At 39.6% G+C, this 20,410-nt stretch overlaps 1 protein-coding gene across 1 annotated transcript in view; it reads left to right on the top strand.

The window, feature by feature from the left end:
* The window catches only part of Lrp6 (LDL receptor related protein 6), a 136,392-nt gene that overhangs the window by 15,525 nt on the left and 100,457 nt on the right, over window positions 1-20,410 (top strand). Inside the window, 1 exon segment of the mRNA XM_052718961.1 lies at window positions 8,310-8,703. Coding sequence (XP_052574921.1) covers window positions 8,310-8,703 — 394 coding nt within the window.

Here is a 20,410-nt window from a genome sequence, read left to right as displayed (position 1 = left end):
TCTGAGGATGTTGAAGTTCTTCTCAATTGTCTTGAGTAGAATTTTGTGAGGCATTGAGCTGGTTTAATGCCATGAGAGCAGAGAAGGGAAGGCATCTGCTAAAGCTCCTGTGAGGGTTTAAAGGGTCTAGGAAAGACCCTTGTGAGGAGCCAAGGAAATTCCTTGTGTCATCCCCTCTGGAGGAGTAAAGGGAAACCACAAAACCCTAGAATACTTCTGTTAGTCTCAGAGACTGCTTCCGTGCTCATAGCCAGAGGAACTGTTTGCTTTGAAAGATCTAAAGTAATTTCTTATGCTATTACAATAGACGAGAGGTCTGGAGAACTAGTTTAAGAGTTTATCTCAGGGGGCTGGCTAGTGGTTAAGAGCACTTGTGGCTCTTGCAGAGGACCCAGATTCAATTCCCAGCAACCACATAGTAGCTCATGCCCATCTGTAACTCCAGTTCCAAGGGTCTGATGCCCTCTTCTGACCTCTTTGGGCACCAGGCACCACTTGGCATACAGTCACGCACACAGGCAGACACTTAATACACATTAAAAAAAAAAAAGGTTGATCTCAGGAGCTCAACCTAGCCACATCTCTGAATAGGAGAGACATTGAACTAATTCCCAGAGCACTGTCTTTGGGGTGGGGTTGTCACATATCCATAGATGAAGTTCTCTTCCCATACAAGTGGTGCCCCCTTCCAGATATTGAATGGAAATAAAAATCTAGGCAGGCCTGTGTAGGAAAAACCTTTTAACAGAAGGTTATGTTTTGATTGTAGGATCTTTAGGAACTTCACAAACATACAGAAAGACTCTTTAACAGGTAGTGGTGACAGTGCTGTGGGTTCTGCTGGTGAGGTGACTAGGTTGGTTGTGGTTAGCAGATGTCAGGACTACATCAGTTCAGCAAATGAGTTGATGTGGTCTGCGGATTCTGAATGATGGTTAAGAGAGGATTTTCAGGGGCTACGGCTGTGATTGGTGGTAAGCCGTTGCTTAGAATGTATAAGGCTCTGGTCCTGTTCTCAGAATAGCAAAAATAGAGAAGAAAGAAGGAAGGATGAAGAGGAAGGGAAGGGGAGAGGAATTGTATCTGCTTAAGCTGAGGGTGCTTAAGTCCAAGTTTAAGGGATAATAGAAGCCTGACTACATTTAAAGGCATGACATTGGGTAGTTTCATGGGCATTTGTGACTCTTGGTTGTATATATTTGTTTTTCTGGGCTGGGGATGTGTTCCAGCACCTTGTACATGCTAGATAAGCACTTTTCCATGGAGCCTACCTACCCTGCATGGTAAATTTCTCCCTCCCTCCCCTCCCCTCCCCTCGTCTGTCCATCTGTCCGTCCGTCCATCCATCCATCCATCCATCCATCATCCATCCATCTATCGTTCGTGTGTGTGTGTGTGTGTGTGTGTGTGTGTGTGTGTGTGTGTGTGTGGCCAGGCTTGTTGGCAGGCATCTTGACCTGCTGAGCCATCTTTCCAGTCTCTAAATGAAGTTTAGATTAGGCTATGGAAAATGGATGATTACCTTTTTTTTTTTTTTTTCCTGTTTTTGGCAAGGCTGGGGATCTCTAGTCAGGGCTTTGTGCATGTTGTGTAAGTGCTATCATTGAGCTATATCCCTAGTCCTGGAAGATTGCTTTTAAATGCTAGTAAAAATATTTACCATATTACTGTGTGCAGTGAACTCAACTAGGCACCAGGAATAAATTAGTTATAAGGCATATAGCTCTTACTCCCAAGGAGCTGAGATCCTAGTTGAGGTATAAAATATACTTAAAAAATGCTAGTATCAAAACTACATGTCGAGCTGGTGGGATTACTCATTGAGTAAAGGCACTTGTCCCCAAGCATGAGGACCTGCATTTGATCTCCAGAACTTATACAGTAGAAAGAACTGACTTTTGAAACATGTCATATGGCCTTAAAATGTAGTGGTACATGCATGTGTACACATGCACATACACTCACAAATAATAATGAAAAAAGCTGGGTGTGCTAGCATGCATCTGTATCCCAGCACCCCCCTCAGATGTTTAAACAAGCAAGCAAAAGCTAATATGAAGTAAGTGATGAAAGACTGTAGATTCTGCAGTGTAGAGGTTCAAAGAGGAAAGATGTAGATAAGATTTGAATCTAGCCTTGAAGGACTTAGATTTGCTCTCTGGGAGAAAAGTATGAGAGAGGGGAAATGGGTATACGGGTGATGGATGACATGGGATGTGATGTGTTTCCAGTCTATATGTTTTTATGTGCAGAGGTTATAAAAGATGAATTTAGAGTTCAAGGAGGAAGTTGATGACTAGTGGAGAGCTGAGGTGTTGAGCCTTCAATGCTTTATGCAAAGAGAATGAGAAAGCTTTTGAGTTGGGTGAAGCACAACTATATATTAGAAGTAGGAAAAGGGGAATGTTGAGATCATTTACTGTTTGGGTAGTTTAGATGTGAGCTTATGAAGCCTAAGGCAAGAGAATGGGTCTAGAAATGAGGGGCACATTTAAAGCAATGGTAAGGAAGAGTTAATGACACAGTAATTGGCAGACTAGGAAGAGGAGGCATGCCCTTAAGTAAGGTTAGGAGACCTGGGCTGGGGGTTGTCTCTGTGTAAAAGTGCCTGCTCTGCAAGTGGGAGCACCTAGGTCTGGATCCCTGGCACCCTGGTAAAGTCAGTGTGCTGTAACCCTAGCACTGGGGGCCAGATTCAGGAAGATTGGGGTGGGGTGGGGATGGGGGCGCTTACTGGCCAGCCAGTCTGGGCTCAGTGAGAGATCCTATCTCAAAAGACATCTATTGTCCACCACTGGCTTCAGCATGTGCATGCCTGGGCTAGAGCAGCCAGCCCATACTTGCACACACTGGCATATACCATTCCCACCCCACAAAGATTGTAACATCTTTGAAGAATTTTTTGGAGGGAAAGGTAATTAATTTTAAGTCAATGATAGGAAGATTGCAGCCCCTCTAACGGAAAAAAACCTGGGGAACAGATGATGTTAGGTTAGGTTGAAGATGCTGGTTTAGAAATCAGTTGTGTAGAGTTTCATGATGATCAGGAGAATCTGCATAGTTGTTTTGTACGCTCTGATTTGGGGATTAGAGGTCTCAATACTGTGTGTATGAGAAGTGGGAGAAAGATTTGAAACAGACAAGAATAATAGGTAGTATGGAATGGAGAGAACATTCTACGGTAGGGATATAGTGAGTGCTGTAGAGAAGTAAATAGTAAGGACTGAGAAAAAGTTGTTAGTTGGTTTTTTTTTTTTTAAAGCCTTGGAGAAAGCAAGTTTAGTTGAGTAGTGTGTTTGAGGTTAGATTAAAGAAATTAATAGAGAGAGAATGTTGGTGTGAAGTGTAGTTAGGAGAAAGAGAATTTTCTTGATAGTAAGCAAGGTTAGAGTTGGGTAGATTGTTTGATACCTGTGCCTGCCATGATCCTTTGAAGATACGGAGCAACTGATGGAGCTAAGTTGCGGAGAACGTGTTGCTTGATCCCACAAAGAAGGGAGGGCATTCCCCCACCCTCTACTGAAAACCAGGGAAATAGGTGTGTAGCCCTGGCTGGCCTATAGCCTGCTTGTATAGACCAGGTTGGCCTTAAACTTTCAGAGATCCACCTGCTTCCAGTGCTGGGATTGATGGTATGTGCCATTATACCTGGGCCTGGATAACTTTTTGAGAATATAATAAGTAAGATGTTGAAGGTGTGACCCCTGCTTATATCCTAGAACCCAGAGAGAATTTTTACTGTTTGAGACCATCCTGGGCTACAGAGCAAGACCTTGTCTCCCTCAAGGGGAAAAAAAAAGAGATGTATGACATTTAACCCTTCCTCCTGAGACACTGTGTTTACGAGTTAATTTGAGAATGAAGAATTAAATGGACCCCAAGAGCTTGTTTGGAGGTTCTAGCAGGGGAGCGTAGCTGCTCATGTACCTTTGACTGAAGACCAGTCCTACTTTATTTGGTGAAGGTCATCCTCTTTGAGTGCACAGTTTTGGGAGGGATGCACATGGAAGCAGTGAGTGAGGAAAGCGACACCCACCTAGCCAGCCAGATCAGCCAAATCAACCCTGAAGATCAGTGGGATAACAGATGCCTTCACATCCATTGAAGGATTAAGGTGTGAAAATCTGTAGAGCAGAGGAGGTTCAGGAAGGAAGTTTGGTAAGGATTTGATGAAGGAGAGTAGATTCCTGAGCTCCGGCAAGTGCTTGCTAAAGAGATGCCACTGCTGTTTAAATTCTGCTGGTTATGAAGTCAGGTAAACATTGTGGAGTGAACACATGGTGTGTATTACGTGTGCTACTGTCAGGAAACAAGTGTGTGGAGTCTGTTGTATCTAGTAGATAAAATGGTATTGCAATTTTCTCCACTACTCAACAGATACTGGTGGCCATGTTGTAGACCCTTTTCATGCATCAGAAGGGTAACTGTACAGATAGACTTTTGATAATGTTCAAGTTAGTGTACAGTCCCTAGAAACCCTCAGTCATAACTAGTGCTGCTAGCAGGTTAATGTGCAGTCCCCAGAATGCTCAGTTATAACTAGTGCTACTAAATTTAAGCTCTTAATCTGCTTCTGCTCTCCTCCAACTCCAGTGGCACCCAGAAAGCCCACGAGACTTTAAATTACCAGAAAAGTTCTTTAGACTTTTGTAGATAAAAACTGTTCAGTGGAAATATTGAAGTTCGACTTAAAAGTTATGAAAGTCATTTGGCTGCCACTAAACAAGTGTAGTATATAAGCAGTCTTGGATGGATGATAGAACCATAAAGAAGGTATCTGTTAACTACTCCATTGTTTTTACTATTGAATTGTAAAGGTTAAGTGTCCTGGGACTGTTTTTTAGTTTTCTGCAGCCTTTGACATCGAACCCTTCACTAACAGGAATGTTTTTTCTGATGTTCCTGTTTGGCTTATACTATAAAAAGCTGAATATAAGACTATTCAATAGTGACTATTAGGATTGATTAATTAGTGTGATGTGTGCAAGTCTGCAGTGATTTCAGGAAAATCTGATGCACTTGTCTGTCTGTAGTAGTTACACACAGTAAGAAGAAAGGACTCAGTTTTCTTTTTCTAGTCAAGTGGATGCCCACGTGTATTTGACTGAGAAACTTGGGTTTCAGTATAGTTGGATCAGAAATTCATGTTATCTAACAGATGAATAGAATACATGTTCATGACCCAATTTGGCCAATGCAGTCCTATAAATAAAAATGGCCTTTTTTTTTGTAATTTTGTGAACCACTTAATTTTTTCAAGTTAGAATCATGTTTGTAATTTATAAAAAGGGGGGGCACTTTTAGGGGTGGGTAATTGAGCGCACTTGATATTGTTGCACAAGACCTTGGTTCTGATTCCTGTTATTTACAGGGTGGCCCACAGCCATCTGTAACTCCAGTTCCAGGGGATCTGACACCCCTTTCTGGCCTCTGTGAGTACCAGGCGTGCATATGGTGCACAGACATGTAGGCAGAACACTCATGTATATGAGCATGTGAGAGAGAGGGAGGGAGGGAGCAGACAGAGACAGAGGGGCACAAACACAAAGGCTTATTTTCACATCATATAAATCTCTTCCCTTTTACTGAAAACAAAACACTCATAAAATAAGAATAAATACTTTGTTTTTTTGTTTTTATTTTTTTCGAGACAGAGTTTCTCTGTGTAACAGTCCTGGCTGTCCTGGAACTCAACTTTACTGTAGGCCAGGCTGGCCTTAAACGGACAGAGATCTGCCTACTTCTGCCTCCTGAGTGCTGGGACTAAAGGGGGGTGCCACCACTGCTGGGCCAATAAATTCTTTTAAAAAGAGAATCGTTGCTGTCAATAGTACTTGGGTTGGGCTTTGAATAATTTTAGACCTTATTTATGTAACTGTGAAAGAAGATCGTGGAGATTATTGTGTTATATTCTCATTTGTGGCCTTTGTTTGAGCTTCTAGTTCATCACTTTCCTTTACTGACACTACCCATATTTGTTCATTTAAATTTAAATAAATTAGTGTTTATAAAGTGAAAAGTTAGTATCCCATTAGCTGTATTTTAAGTGCTCTGTGGTCACATGGCTAATGGGTACTCATCGTTCAGTGACGACTTCCCCCATTGTCACAGGCAGCTATAGGACAGTGGCACTTGTTTTTAAATTGCTGCTTGATGCTAGAAAAGTAAATGTTAGAAATTTGGGATAGATATTTAGAATAAAAAACCAGAAATTATACAATTGCAGTCCTAGTAACTCAACTTTATCAAAATTATTTCTTATAATGTTATTTCTTTAGGTAGGGTTTATATTTAATTGTGGTATTAGGTCTAGTTAGAGATCACTAATATTGAATAGCATAAAAATGTTATAGTATCAAGTTCTGTTAGGCTGCTTATTTAAGTTTTATTGCTGGGCAGTGGTGGAGCATACTGGCACTCAGGAGGCAGGGGCAGGCAGATCTCTGGGTTCGAGGCCAAGTCTGGTCTACAGAGCAAGTTCCAGGACAGGCTCCAAAACCTGGTTTTTTTTTTTTTTTTGGTTTTTCGAGACAGGATTTTTCTGTGTAGTTTTGGTTCCTGTTCTGGATCTCACTCTGTAGACTCTGTAGACTCTCACAGAGATCCGCTCTGCCTTCCAAGTGCTGGGATTAAAGGCGTGCGCCACCACCGCCCAGCCCAAAGCCCGTTTTGAAAAAAAACCAAAAAAAAAAAAAAAGTTTTATTAAGATACTGATATTGTATTTCAATAAATGTTACTTATTTAAAGCATAAAATTTAAGAAGTTCTGATATGTATATACAGCTGTGAAGCTATCTTCATAATTGAGACAAGTTTCCTCATACTCCTGTGGGAAATGCAGCTTAGTGCTGAGTGCTTGCCTGGTATATTCAGGTTCTGGGCTCAGCCCCTAACATTGCAGAAAAGCAGTGAGGGAACTTAACTCTTGCTTCCTGTTCTTTCCCACTGCTTACCTCAAGAAAATCATCCTTTGTCAGATTAGACTAGTTGACATTTTCTATATGCTTTCATGGATGAGCATCATGAAATACGTTTTCTTTTTGGTCTGGCATCTTTCTTCATGTGCTGTTTAGAGATTAATTGATTTTTCTCGTATAAATGGTTCTAATTTTTTAGAAATGGTGATTGATTTTGGCTTTTGGAGATGATATCCTTTAGCTCATACTAACCTTAAGATCCCTATGTAACCAAGGAAAACTGAGCTCTGATTTTTCTGTCTCTTCTTTCCAACTGCTGGGATTACAAATATGTACTACTGGGGCTGGAGAGATGGCTCAGGGGTTAAGAGCAGTGGCTGCTCTTTGAGAGGTCCTGAGTTCAATTCCCAGCCACCACATGGTGATTCACAACCATCTATAATAAGATCTGGTGCCCTCTTCTGGCGTGCAGGCATTCCTGCATGCAGAACACTGTGATAAGTCTTTAAAAAAAAAAAAAAAAAAGCTCTATTAATTTAAAAACTAATATGTACTACTACTTCTTATTCTATTGATATATCACGGTTTATTAGTTGTTGATCATATTTGGGTTGATTCTAATTTATGTTATTACAAACAAATTTATTTGAACATTTATTTATGTGTTTATATTGATATGTATATATTTCTCTTTAGTAAATACTTAAGTGTGTAGTAGCTGGATTATATGGCAGGTTGTACTTTTAATTAACCATTAATCAACTGACTGTGCTTGCGTGGCATTCTGGAGGACCCTGGGTTTGATCACCAGCTCTGCAAACAGACAGTTAACCAAACACCCGCCAACTCTTTCCCACCAGTAGAGCATGTGTGTTCTTCCAGTTACTCAGTTTTTAGTGTGTATAAGCTTTTAAATTGTATCTGACAGACTCTCAGTAAGAAAAGACATCTGGATGGAATAGATTTCAATTCTCATTATATTATTTTAAGGTGCGAGAAAAATATTTTAAATGTGAAAAGATTTTAGCCAGTTCACTATGGATTTGTTTCCCATTTAAAGAAAAATGTTTTATTTTGTGTGTGTGGATGTGTGCCTGTTGAGTTTATGTGTACCACATGTGTACAGTGCCCACAGAGACCCAGAAGGCATGTGGTCCCTGGAGCTGGACTTACAAGTGGTTGTGAGCCATTTGATGGGGGTGCTAGGAACCAAACCCAGGTCCTTTGCAAGAGCAGCAAGCCTTCTTACCTGCTGAGCCATCTCTCCAGCCTCTTTATTTCCCACTTTCTTATTTTTGATAGTATTGGTCACGGATGCCGATTTGAAGCCCAGTTTATAAGATCTGATATGTTTTCTTCTTTCTTTCTTATGTATTTTTCTTTTTGTTTCAGCGGCCCCTTTGTTGCTTTATGCAAACAGACGGGACTTGAGATTGGTTGATGCTACAAATGGCAAAGAGAATGCAACGATTGTAGTTGGAGGCTTGGAGGATGCAGCTGCGGTGGACTTTGTATTTGGTCATGGCTTGATATACTGGAGTGATGTCAGCGAAGAAGCCATTAAGCGAACAGAATTTAACAAAACTGAGAGTGTACAGAATGTTGTTGTTTCTGGATTATTGTCCCCGGATGGGCTGGCATGTGATTGGCTTGGAGAAAAATTGTACTGGACAGATTCTGAAACTAATCGAATTGAAGTTTCTAATTTAGATGGATCTTTACGAAAAGTTTTATTTTGGCAAGAGTTGGATCAACCCAGAGCTATTGCCTTAGATCCATCAAGTGGGTAAGTTTCTGTGTAATGTACAAAAGACATTCCAATTTCTTTTTCTAGTCTTCCTTCACTGGTAAACACTCCTTCACTGCTAGGGGAAAAAAGAAATGGGGACTCTTGGTTTTGTTTTCAAGTAGACTTGACTATGGAAAGTTGGGTTTATCCTTAAAGGACAGTGTTTATCTGTGGTTGGTGGGGTGCAAATTAATAGAACCATTGTGGAAATCAGTTTGGAGATTTCTCAAAAAATTGAAAATAGAATTACCATATAACCCAGTGAATTCATTCCTGGGCACATATCCAGAGAGAACTATATAACCTACCGTAGAGGTATTTACGTGTCCATGTTTATTGCTGTTTTTATTCAGTACAGCAAAGTATTGGAATCAACCTCATTGTTGATCAACAGATGAATGGCTGATATTATGAATACTGTTCAGCTCTAAAGAACAGTGAACTATAAAAATTTTCAGGAGAACTGGCCCTGCGCATTGCTCATCGCTGCAAGGGGTAAACTAGCCAGGACAGTACTGGAGAGCTCACCCTGGTGGCAAAGGCAGGGGAGAGCTGGTGGGCTGACCAACCCTGAAAGTACCCAGGCCCAGAACAAGGGTTATATGTTGGCCTACCCCAACATCCACCCCATCTGTGACCTGATGGAGCACAGGGGTGGGGGTGGGGTGGGGTCAGTCCTACCAGGGCTGCCAGATCTCCATGACACAGGGCAGTAACAGATTGTCCAGAAGAAGTCCCAGTGAGGACCCAGTGTTAATGGTGCGGCAGAGACCAGGGGCCTCGAACCAGACCAATGATTCTTTTCAATAAATACCTGCATGTAAAAATATATGGATGAAGGAGTTTTCTGAGTGTCTCACGGTGTCACACTGTGACTTCCATGGTGAGATTTTCCCCTTCTTGCTCCTCTTGGTTTCTCTTCCTTCCTTCCTTCCTTCTTTCCTTCCTTTTTTCTTTCTCTCTCTCTTTTTCTCTTAAATCTTATTTTGTTTTATTTTGGGGTAGGGAGGGAGATGGGTGGGGTCAGGAGGCATGATGTGAAAGACACAAGGAATAAAAAAAAAATTCAGGGAAAATGGATGGACTTAGAATGTAAAATATTAAATGAGGTTATATAATCTCAGAAAGAATAAAAACCCTGCATATTCTCCCTCATGAGGAATCAAGTCAAATACACACACACACATACACACAAACACACATACACACACACACACACACACACACACACACACACGTGCACAAACATGTACAAATACATACAGTATAATGGTAGAAAAGAGAATAAGAAAGGGTAAATACTAGGGGATTAGGAAAGACTGAATGTACATAATGGATATAAGATACGAAAAAGGCTATAAAGCTGATTGTTTTTCTAGTTATAATGCTGTTGTGGACTTTTTGTTTTTAATGGTGGATAAATCCATTAAGTGAATATATAAAATCAAATGTGAAGCTTATGGCTTCAGAATCAATATTTAAACTGTACAGAAGTTTACTGAGAAATATAGACTTTGAGTCAGATTGGTTTTGGTATGTGATTTTTATTTGCAGTTTTTTAATAATAAGGTTTATAAAATTAAGAAATATACAAAACAACACTGTAAATAGTTGTTTTTTACAGCAGTTATAGAGCAGCCATGTTTATAGTTCTTGAGTTTTTTCTTTTTTGTCTTTTTTTTTTAAGTAAGAGAGAAGACTTAGTATCTGATCACTTAATGAGATTTTAAAAAATATCATTGATCATAGGCCATCATATAACCGATCATTTCACAGTAGTATCTTTCATATTAAGCTATGAGATACTACTTAGTGTATCTGTGCTGAATGGAAAGAATAAATATTAAATAACTTATTTCTACTTAGCTAAACATGCATTTCATGTACTTGCAGTGATGGTGTTATTTTGTGTCCATGTGTCCCCTCCCCCCCAGACAAACCCAAGGCCTTCCTGAGGCTAGACTAGTGCTCTGCTATTGAGCTATATCCCTAGTGCTGCAAAGGGTTATTTTCTAAAGAGAAATAGAGCTCAAAATTGAAAATGGTCACAGAACATGAACTCGGCCTGCATTGCTCTTTGCTTAACTGTCTCAATCTCACTGTATACTCTTTTACATTTTTATTCAATATATTGTTATGGCTGAATGTAAGTAACTAAGTGAACATGAATCTGAAATGACTTATCTGATACTTTGTCAAAGTCCCGAGGTAGCTTCTGAATACTTTTGAGTATTTTAATAAGTTTAATACATTTGATTTTTTTTTTTTTTTTTGAGACAGGGTTTCTCTGTGTAGTTTTGCGCCTTTCCTGGAACTCGCTTTGGAGACCAGGCTGGCCTCGACCTCACAGAGATCCGCCTGCCTCTGCCTCCCAAGTGCTGGGATTAAAGGCGTGTGCCACCACCGCCCAGCTGATTTTTTTAAACAATATTAGAATGCTTTAAACCTCTTTGTATATGGGAGTAAATTAATTTCATGTAATAAAGTAGAACTTGGAGTAATCAAATAAAGGTTTATATAGATTCTTTTGTTATCAAGGCCTGATTTGGTGGCACAGATTAAAGATGATGCCATGTTATAAATAAATGAAAAGTTTGTTTAGCTGTAAAAGATGATAGTACAGTGAAATGTTAGGTTTGGCTGTTCTGGAGAGAACATATACATATACATATATATATATAAAATGATATTAAGGTGTTGTGGGTCTGGAGTTGCTTAGAGATTCACCATGACCATGAATAAGTTTTAATAAGAAAAGGCTTTTTATTTCGATACAGCATCCAAATCTGGCACCATGTTTATATACCTGAGAGCACTCCCAAGATCTACAGCCCCTAAACATATCAGTCCAGGGCTTATAAAGACAAAACCTTGAAGTTACAATTTTGGGTCTTATGATTGATTGTTTTTTTGAGCAGAGTAAGCAGATTTGATTACAAAAGCAGAAGTAAGTCTTATGACCTATTATTTTGTAAGAACAGCAAATTTTACAAGATCAGTCAATTTAAGAACTGTCTTCAACATCTGGGGAAAAGGGAAGTGGGTTAACAGGGTACAGCCTGTACAAGCTAGGGGCTTACATGTTAGAGGCATTTTTTTTTTTTCTTTTTGGTCTCAAGCATAGTAATGTTACTCATCACAAAGGATCAGCTGTTGAAGTGAGATGGTCCTTTGAAAACACACACACATTTAGGGTGTGCAAAAGTTGAAGGGCAGCTTTCAGGAGGTCAGTTCACCCACACATGGATCACACTTGTGGGCAGGCTTGGTGCAAGTGCCATTAAGTGACACCATTACTCTAAGCTGTCTCCCTGGCTCTTAATGAAGACAGCATCAGAAGTGTGGAGGTAGGAAAGGGTTGGGAATCAGAAGAGGGACTCTTAGAGATTGTGCATAGTAAGCTGTTCCAATTAGAGACTTTGGTTGTTGAGAACTTTGAAGATAATCTTGAGGAGTGGAGCTGGTATTTTGCTAATAGAATTAGTAAGTCTGAGGGGTGGTGATGTGTTTGTGAGGTTACTGCTTTTGTAGATCACATTAGATTTGCGGCTTTCACTGATGATTAGGAAAGAAGACCGGTGAAAAGAAACAGTTCTCCTCCCCTTCCCCTGACCCCCTCTCCTCCTCTACCTCCTTCTGTCAGGTCTTCTCAGAGTTTCACTGTGCAGCTCAGGATGGCACAGCATTTGTAATCCTGCTTCAGCCTTCTGAGGTTGGGATTAGAAATCCCTGTTCCATCCTTTCCCCCTTTTCTTTTTCTGGACAGGCTCATCCTTACCACAAGGGAGGTAACTGAAATTAGCTATTCAGTAGTTAGTATGTTTCAGACCTCTCCATTGTTACTTCCTTTGGAAAGAAAGGGGGTATAGTTTTAAGGATCTGCTGTCTACTTAAGGACAGAAACTTGAGAGAGAGAACTTTTTTCACAGAATGAATGGGTATTATGTTGCATGTATTTGGAGATGGAAAGGGTAGTATTAAAGGAGTTAAAAGGCCAGTTGAGAGCTCTTACTGGGTTTCCAGTCCATGGTTTTACAGCTTGAATACTACAATTCTGGTATAGCACCTTGTTCATTTCTACATGGGGTTATAATTGTGTGGTAGTACACTACACACACACACGTGCGCGCGCGCACACACACGCACATGCACGCATGCACATACAAACACTTTCTCGACTCTTTTTTTTTTTTTTTCCCCGAGACAGGAGTTTCTCCATGTAGTTTTGGTACCTGTCCTGGATCTTGCTCTACAGACCAGGCTGGCCTTGAATTCACAGAGATCCTCCTGGCTCTGCCTCCCGAGTGCTGGGATTAAAGGCATGCGCCACTGCGGCCTGGCCTTTATCAACTCTTAAATGATTACGAGGTAATGATTTAGTGAGTGGATATTTTTATTTCATTTCATTTCTTAAACAAGTGAGCTTTATTGCTGCTATGATAGGTCTGCTATATTACTAAAAATACATTAGAGGTTTTTGTTTATCTGTTGCCTTTTCTGTATTAAATGTGAACATTTACCAATAACTCAGCTTATGCATCATTGTAAGAATCAATAATAATATACTTTGAAGGTAGAAATAGTGTCTTTTAGCTTCTAAATGTGATTTGGTGAAAATAAACGCATTCTTTTTCTGAAGCCCAAACATCTATTGAAACATTTTTCATTCTTTCTCACATGGTTAATGGAGTGGGGGCGTAAATTCACCTTTTCCTCTTCTCCTTCAGCAGTTCCAAAAAATTCTTTTACTTTTTGGGACATTCCTTTGACTCACATGGCTATTTGAAACATAATTTATGGCTGATGAGATGGCTTGTTGGTTAAAGGTACTTGTCACCAAGCCTTATAACCTGAGTCTGAGTCCTAGGACTCACATGGTACAAGGAGAGAACCAACTTCCACAAGCTGTCCTCTGACCTCCACATATTCATACACACATTTACACACACACACAATATCAATAAATATGATTAATATATAATTGGGACCAGATAGAATTCAGCCAAATAGCATATATTTGATAATTAATATGATAGGGAAAATATTTAAAAATTATATTTTAAATTTATGAGTTAAAAATAAATCGCTCTTTTAGTATTCTTGATCTTATATTTGCATCATGGATTGTGCTTTTAGTGCAAAAGCAATCACAGGTAGCGTTTACTACTTGTTAAACAGAAGAGTTGATTTCCAGATTTATTTTCTAGGGAAACATGGAGTTTACTTTTCAGATAAAGCATTTGAAAACAGTACTGAGGAAAAAAGTAGACTTTTTCAGAGTTCCAGAATCCTGGGTTTTGAGATTCAAGAGTCAACTGAGCTCTCTGACATCAACATGTATGAGGAAGACAGTTGAATGACTGGTATTGTTGAATACTGGGAACCAGTGCAGAAATCTGTGTGCTTTGGGATGTATGGGGTTCTTTGTATTACCAGTTTAGTTAGCCTAGACTCAAGGGAGATTTTTCTAAATTGGGTCTCTATTAGTCTGCCTGCCCCCCCCCCCCCCACTTTTAATACTGACTGGTAGTGTAGAATTTAGGCCAAGGAATAAGAAAATATGTGTCTTATGAAAACTGTTCCAGAAAGCAGTGTTGTCTTTTATATTGGGTAGAGGATGTTCCTGTACCACCCCTGTTCAAGTTCCTCGTTCTGACCTTCGTGATGCTGAGAACCTGTTCAGTCCCATAGTAATTCTAAGATTTTTTTTTTTGCTTGATTCACTAAATATTTCTTGCAAGTTAAATGCTAGTGATTTCAGCTTGAATTCAGCCTGTGTGTGGCCAGCGAACTTGTGACCCCAATGGTACAGGTTTTAAAGATACATTTTCTAATATTCATTGTTAAGTATAATATTAATAACACTAAAAGCTCACTTAGAAATACCTTTGTAAACACTGGGGAAGTAGAGGTAGGAGGATCAAGAATTAGAGGAACGCCTGGACTGTATAGCAAGTTTAAGGCCAAACCTGAGCTACATATAGTAAGACTATATCATAAAAACATCTAAGAGCTAGGGACGGAAAAAAGAGTGAATTAATGTATATGACTGATAGGGAAATTAATTATCAGATTATGTTGAAAATGTATGTTGCACTGGTATATCAAGATGATTAAACTAGTCCCTGGCTCATTCAGGTGTTTGATAAATGTGCTTTGAATGGCTGAACTTTGTAAATTAAAAGTGTTCTTGTAATGTATTCTCTTTAATACCTTATAATGTATTCTCTCAGTTTTCCTTGTTAAAAATAGAAAGCATTTTAAGGTAATGTAAATTTTAGCATTGTCTCTTGTGCATTAGTGATTATAGCCTGGGACTGGCCAGATGGCTCAGTGGGTAAAGGTGCTTGCCACAGCGCCTGGCAACCTGAACCACGTGGTAGAGGGAGACCGCGACTTGTGTTAGTTGTCCTCTTCCACACATGCAGGATGGTGCGTTTGCACCCCACCTCTAAACACATGCACACAGATAGATACAAGTTTAAAAACTAGAAAAAATACAGCATAACTTTTATTTATGAATGTCTATGTAAAAATTAAAAATTTTTAAGCCTTTACTCTAAAAAATGTTAACCAGGTACTGTTTTATTAGATTATGCCAGCCAGAGTTTGTTCTGTTTCTTTCTCAGCTTTGCCATTTACTAGTGTGTTAACTCAGCTTTGCCATTTACTAGCGTGTTAACTCAGCGTTGCCATTTACTAGCGTGTTAACTCAGCTTTGCCATTTACTAGTGTGTTAACTCATTGTTACCATTTACTAGTGGGTTAACTCAGCGTTGTTATGTACTAGCGTGTTAACTTCAGGTTTGTTATGTCCTGGCGTGTTTCTCAGCTTTGTCATTTATTAACGTGTTACTTCAGGTTTTGTTATTTATTAGTGTGTTACTTCAGCTTTGCTATTTACTACCACATTACCTCAGGCTTTGGACCTCAGTTTCTTCATCTGTAAAATGAGTTTTTTCCATCAGTCTTCCCCCTCGTGTGTGTGTGTGTGTGTGTGTGTGTGTGTGTGTGTGTGTGTGTGTGTGTGTACATGTACTGGAGATTGAACCCAGAACCTTGTCCACTGTGAGTATAAGTTCCTTTCACCTGTGACATCAAGTTTCAAAAGAGACATTTTAGAAAAGCTGGGCATGATGGCTTATGCCTATAATCCTGACACTTGGGAGGCTGAGGCAGGTGGATTATCATGATTCGAGACTGGCTCAGGTTACATGAGTGAGTTTCAGGCCAGCCTGGACAACAGAGTGAGTCTCTATCTTACTACAAATGTAGACATTTGATGACAGTATTCTGAATATTGGAACTTTTTATTTCACATGTATATATTGAAATCAGCAATTTAGGTATGCTCTAGTTAGAATTGTGGGGTTCTGCCCTTTTTTAAGTCAAAGTAATTGTTTATTTTCTATATGTATTTTGAAATTTATTCATTCTTTCACAATTTCATACCTGTACATATCAAACTTTTATTATATGTTCCCCACAAATCTATACCCTGCCACGCGACTCGTGGCTTACCAGAGTCTTCACATGCTGTTTGTCATCATGGCGGCTGGCAGTGTCTCTGACTCAGCCTTCCACTTCCCAGCTCTATTCTCCTCCTTGCCCCGCTTATACTTCCTGCCTGGCCACGGGCCAATCAGTGATTTATTTATTGACCAATCAGCAACACATTTGACATACAGACCATCCCACAGCTAGTAGACTGGCATTTGATAGAGGGATGTGGAGAAGAATGGGATGCTGAGATGAAGCCATATATACACAGCCAAGAAGAATGGACAGTTGAATTAAAAAACCATCAACAATTTCCAGAATTTAAAATCTTGAATCATGACATGACACTAGTGGAATTTAGGTGTTTCTGGTACATGGACTGCTCTCACCCAATGTGAGGTTGAACTGTTGACCTTGTGTACATCCTACTTCACAAATGAGTCTGTCAGATACGCTAAGCCTATAGGCTGAAGACGATGCCCCAGCATTGCGGAGAAACCTCAGGTGACTGTCCAGGCAGCTGACTGTTTCTGTCAACTCACAAATTTTTTGGAAGTTGCTTGCATGCACTTTCTGTTTTTATTTTTGTTAGCTAATATTATTTCCTTCTTGGGTCTCTGAGGGAGTTGAAGATTAGTTAGTTATAGTTGAAGGTTAGTTAGTTATAGTTGAAGATTAATTAGGATAGAAAGTGAATTAGATACATTTTGGACTTAACAAAATAGGATAGATAATGAAATTATTTTCTCTGAATTTGTCAAATACAAATGGACTAGACATTGTTTAGACATTTATTACTTGTATATATTGTATATAGTCATTGTACTTTTGTATATAGTTTTTCTTTTGTTATAATCTTTTTCTTTTTTTTCCTTTTTATTAAAATAGAAAAGGGGAAATGTGGTGGTATTTTACTTGTACTGAAATGTGATTTTAATTGTATGTTAATAAATAAAGTTGTCTGGGGGTCAGAGCTATTAGAGCCATAGCAAGTGCGTGGCGGCGGTGGCGCACGCCTTTAAGGACCTGGAGGGCGGTACATACAGGCAGTGATGAGGCAGTCACATGTTTGGGTTTACAACCAATGAGAAGGCAGAACAGCTAGAGTATATAAAGACATACACACACAGGAAGTAGGTCCCTTTCGGCGAGCTCTCTTGACTGAAGAGGATCGTTGAAGCAGGAAGGGTGAGGCTCTTAGCTCTGACCTCTTGGCTTTCTTCTCTGAATCGGCTCTGTGTTTCTTACTTGATAAGACGGTTGGTTACATCTACACCCATGTTATTATTTTCTATGTCCCCTACTCCTCCCCTCAAGTTCTTCTTTCTTTCCTATACTATTTTCCTCCTTAAGCTCAAGTCTGCTCAGGTCTCACTGTGTAGCTCAGGCTGGTCTTGAGAGCCTCAGAATAATTGAGACGGCTTTGGGCTATTATGCCAAGTTAGAATTGTTTCTACAGAACAGACTCTTAAAATATTGATTCACTTGTTCTTACTGTATATCTTAGACGGGGCCTTGCTTTTTCAGAGCTACTTTGCCCTTAAAACCTACTTAAGTACCCCTCCCTACAGTTTCACTTGATATAGACTGAAAAAGACTTTAAAATGTAAAAGGAGGTTTTTTTATTTGCAGAATGGAAAATGTAGTTAAGGGATTTGTATTATGGTTTCTGTTTTCTATTTTTTTTTTTTTTTTTGGTTTTTCGAGACAGGGTTTCTCTGTGTAGTCTGTTTTCTATTTTTTATTTAAATTATTATTTATTTGGAAGTGGGCTAACATTTTTATTAGCATATATGCATTGTAAAAATAATGAGTTTATTATGATATTCTTATACTTGTGTAACATTTTAAAATTCTCCTTATTGCCTATAAAACAACCCTTGTTCACCCCTAACTGCCACACAACACACGACACACAACACACAACACACACACACACACACACACACACACACACACACACACACGCGCACACACACAATCACCTAAAAATTAAGAGTACTACAGCTGGGTGGTGGTGGTGCACACCTTTAATCCCAGCACTCGGGAGGCAGAGGCAGGCGGATCTCTGTGAGTTCGAGGCCAGCCTGGTCTACAGAGCGAGATCCAGGACAGGCACCAAAACTACACAGAGAAACCCTGTCTCGGGGGAGTGGGGGTTAAGTACATTAGAAAAATTATTACTCTTCTCGGGAAATTCTATTATCAGTTGTGCTTGATCAACTTCTGGTGTATGAATCCAGGCCCTTGGAGGGGTAGTGAGTGTGTATATATGGATGTTCTCAAATACTAGAATAGTATCCCTCATCCAGTTTTTCCTTATATAAAGTGATGTCCATAATTTTGCTTCAAATTAATGAATTTAATTGTCTTGTTTGTTTGTCTTATCTATGTAACTCTGGCTGGCCTGGAACTCACTGTGAAGACCAGACTGGCCTCCAGCCTAGAGTTCTATTTGCCTTTGCCTCCTGAGTGAACTGTCTGATTCTTTTTGTTCCACCTTTTTTTTTTTTTTTGGTTTTTGGAGACAGGGTTTCTCTGTGTAGCTTTGCGCCTTTCCTGGAACTCACTTGGTAGTCCAGGCTGGCCTCAAACTCACAGAGATCAGCCTGCCTCTGCCTCCCGAGTCCTGGGATTAAAGGCGTGCGCCACCACCCGCCCAGCTTGTTCCCATATTTTAAGCACGCTTTTATTAAGGGAATATTGAAAGGGAGTATTTGTGATACTAAGTGACTTTTTTATATAGCATAATATTTTCCAGACCATTGTTTTCTAGTAAAAGCTTTCTTTGTAGTATGATCTTTTCGTTTGCTTTTTTTTTTTTGGCTGCCAATTTGTCAGATTGAAACTAGGGCCCCTGGAGTGCTAGGTAAGCCCTTTACTCCAAGCTACATTCCTAACTCACAGCTTATGCTTTAAAATTGCATTCTTAGTATAAAGAAAGACATTTTGTGATGGTAAAGAATAAGATACTTAGTTTGGTGGTGGTGTTTGTTTCTGTTCTTTGATTCTTTTGGGGACCCTAAAGTATCTAGGTTGGTTCAACTTTGCAGTGCTTACAACCCCATGTCTCTTAGCAGCTGTTGTTTGCTTGTTAACAATCAAAAAAAATTCAAAATCAACACAGTACTATACAGGATCCAGACTTCCTGTGTGTTTCCCATCTTATGTGGCTTTTTTCTTTTATATTACTTTTATTCTCTCTTTAAAGACTTTATTTTATACTATTATTTCTTTCTACGACTGTCTATACCTATATTCATTCTTTCTTAAGCCTTTGCACATTGTAAAACACACTGGAATCTGTTTAGAGGTTTTTTTTTTCCCATCCGGACCTCTTTTACTGTGCATCTTTTGTCCTCTTTTTGACTGTGTGAGCAAACCTTTAAACTGCTAACCTACACCTGGATCCTCTTCCTGGCTCTCTTGGCTGGCTCTGCCCACTTCTTGGGTCATGAAAGCCAAGCCTAAAGCTCACGGCCTGGTTGGAAGTTTGTGATTGAGAACTGCATCGAATCTTCCTAGAGCTCTAAAATGCTTGCACTGTGGCAGGCATTTTTACTTAATTTTTTTGTTCCTGCTTAACGCACTAGCTGCTCAAGGGCTCACCAGCAAGCAGAAGTGCTTAAAGGAGCCATATTTTTTTTTTTTAAAGTTTTCTCAGGCACTGTGGAAATTCCAGCACTATGTTGGTGTGCCAAAATGTTATTGGGGTTTACTCTTTTGGGGGACCCGCCACTCAGCTCCCAAATAAATCATACACAGAGTCTTATTGTTACTTATAAATGCCCGGCCTTAACTTGGCTTGTTTCTAGCCAGCTTTTCTTAAATTATCCTCTCAATCTTTTGCCTCTGGGCTTTTTCCTTTTCTTACTTCTGTATATCTTACTTTCACTCTTATTCCCTGGCTGGCTGGCTGGGTGGCTGGCCTCTAGCATCCTCTTCCTTTTTCTCCTCCCAAATTTCTCCTTCTATATATTCTCTCTGCCTGCCAGCCCTGCCTATCCTTTCTCCTGCCTTGCTATTGGCCGTTCAGATCTTTATTAGACCATCAGGTGTTTTAGACAGGCACAGTAACACAGCTTCACAGAGTTATACAAATGCAAAAAAAAACTAACACACCTTAAAATAATATTCCCCAACAGTTTGGTTTGTTTGAGACAGGGTCTTATTCTGTGGTTCAGGCTAGTCTTAAACTTCAGGA

Source organism: Peromyscus californicus, unplaced genomic scaffold (genome assembly GCF_007827085.1).
Source record: "Peromyscus californicus insignis strain IS unplaced genomic scaffold, ASM782708v3 Scaffold_6__1_contigs__length_162567912, whole genome shotgun sequence".
Lineage (NCBI taxonomy): Eukaryota > Metazoa > Chordata > Mammalia > Rodentia > Cricetidae > Peromyscus > Peromyscus californicus.
The sequence above is the reverse complement of the archived record's forward strand: the minus strand, read 5'-3'. Positions and strand labels throughout refer to the sequence as shown.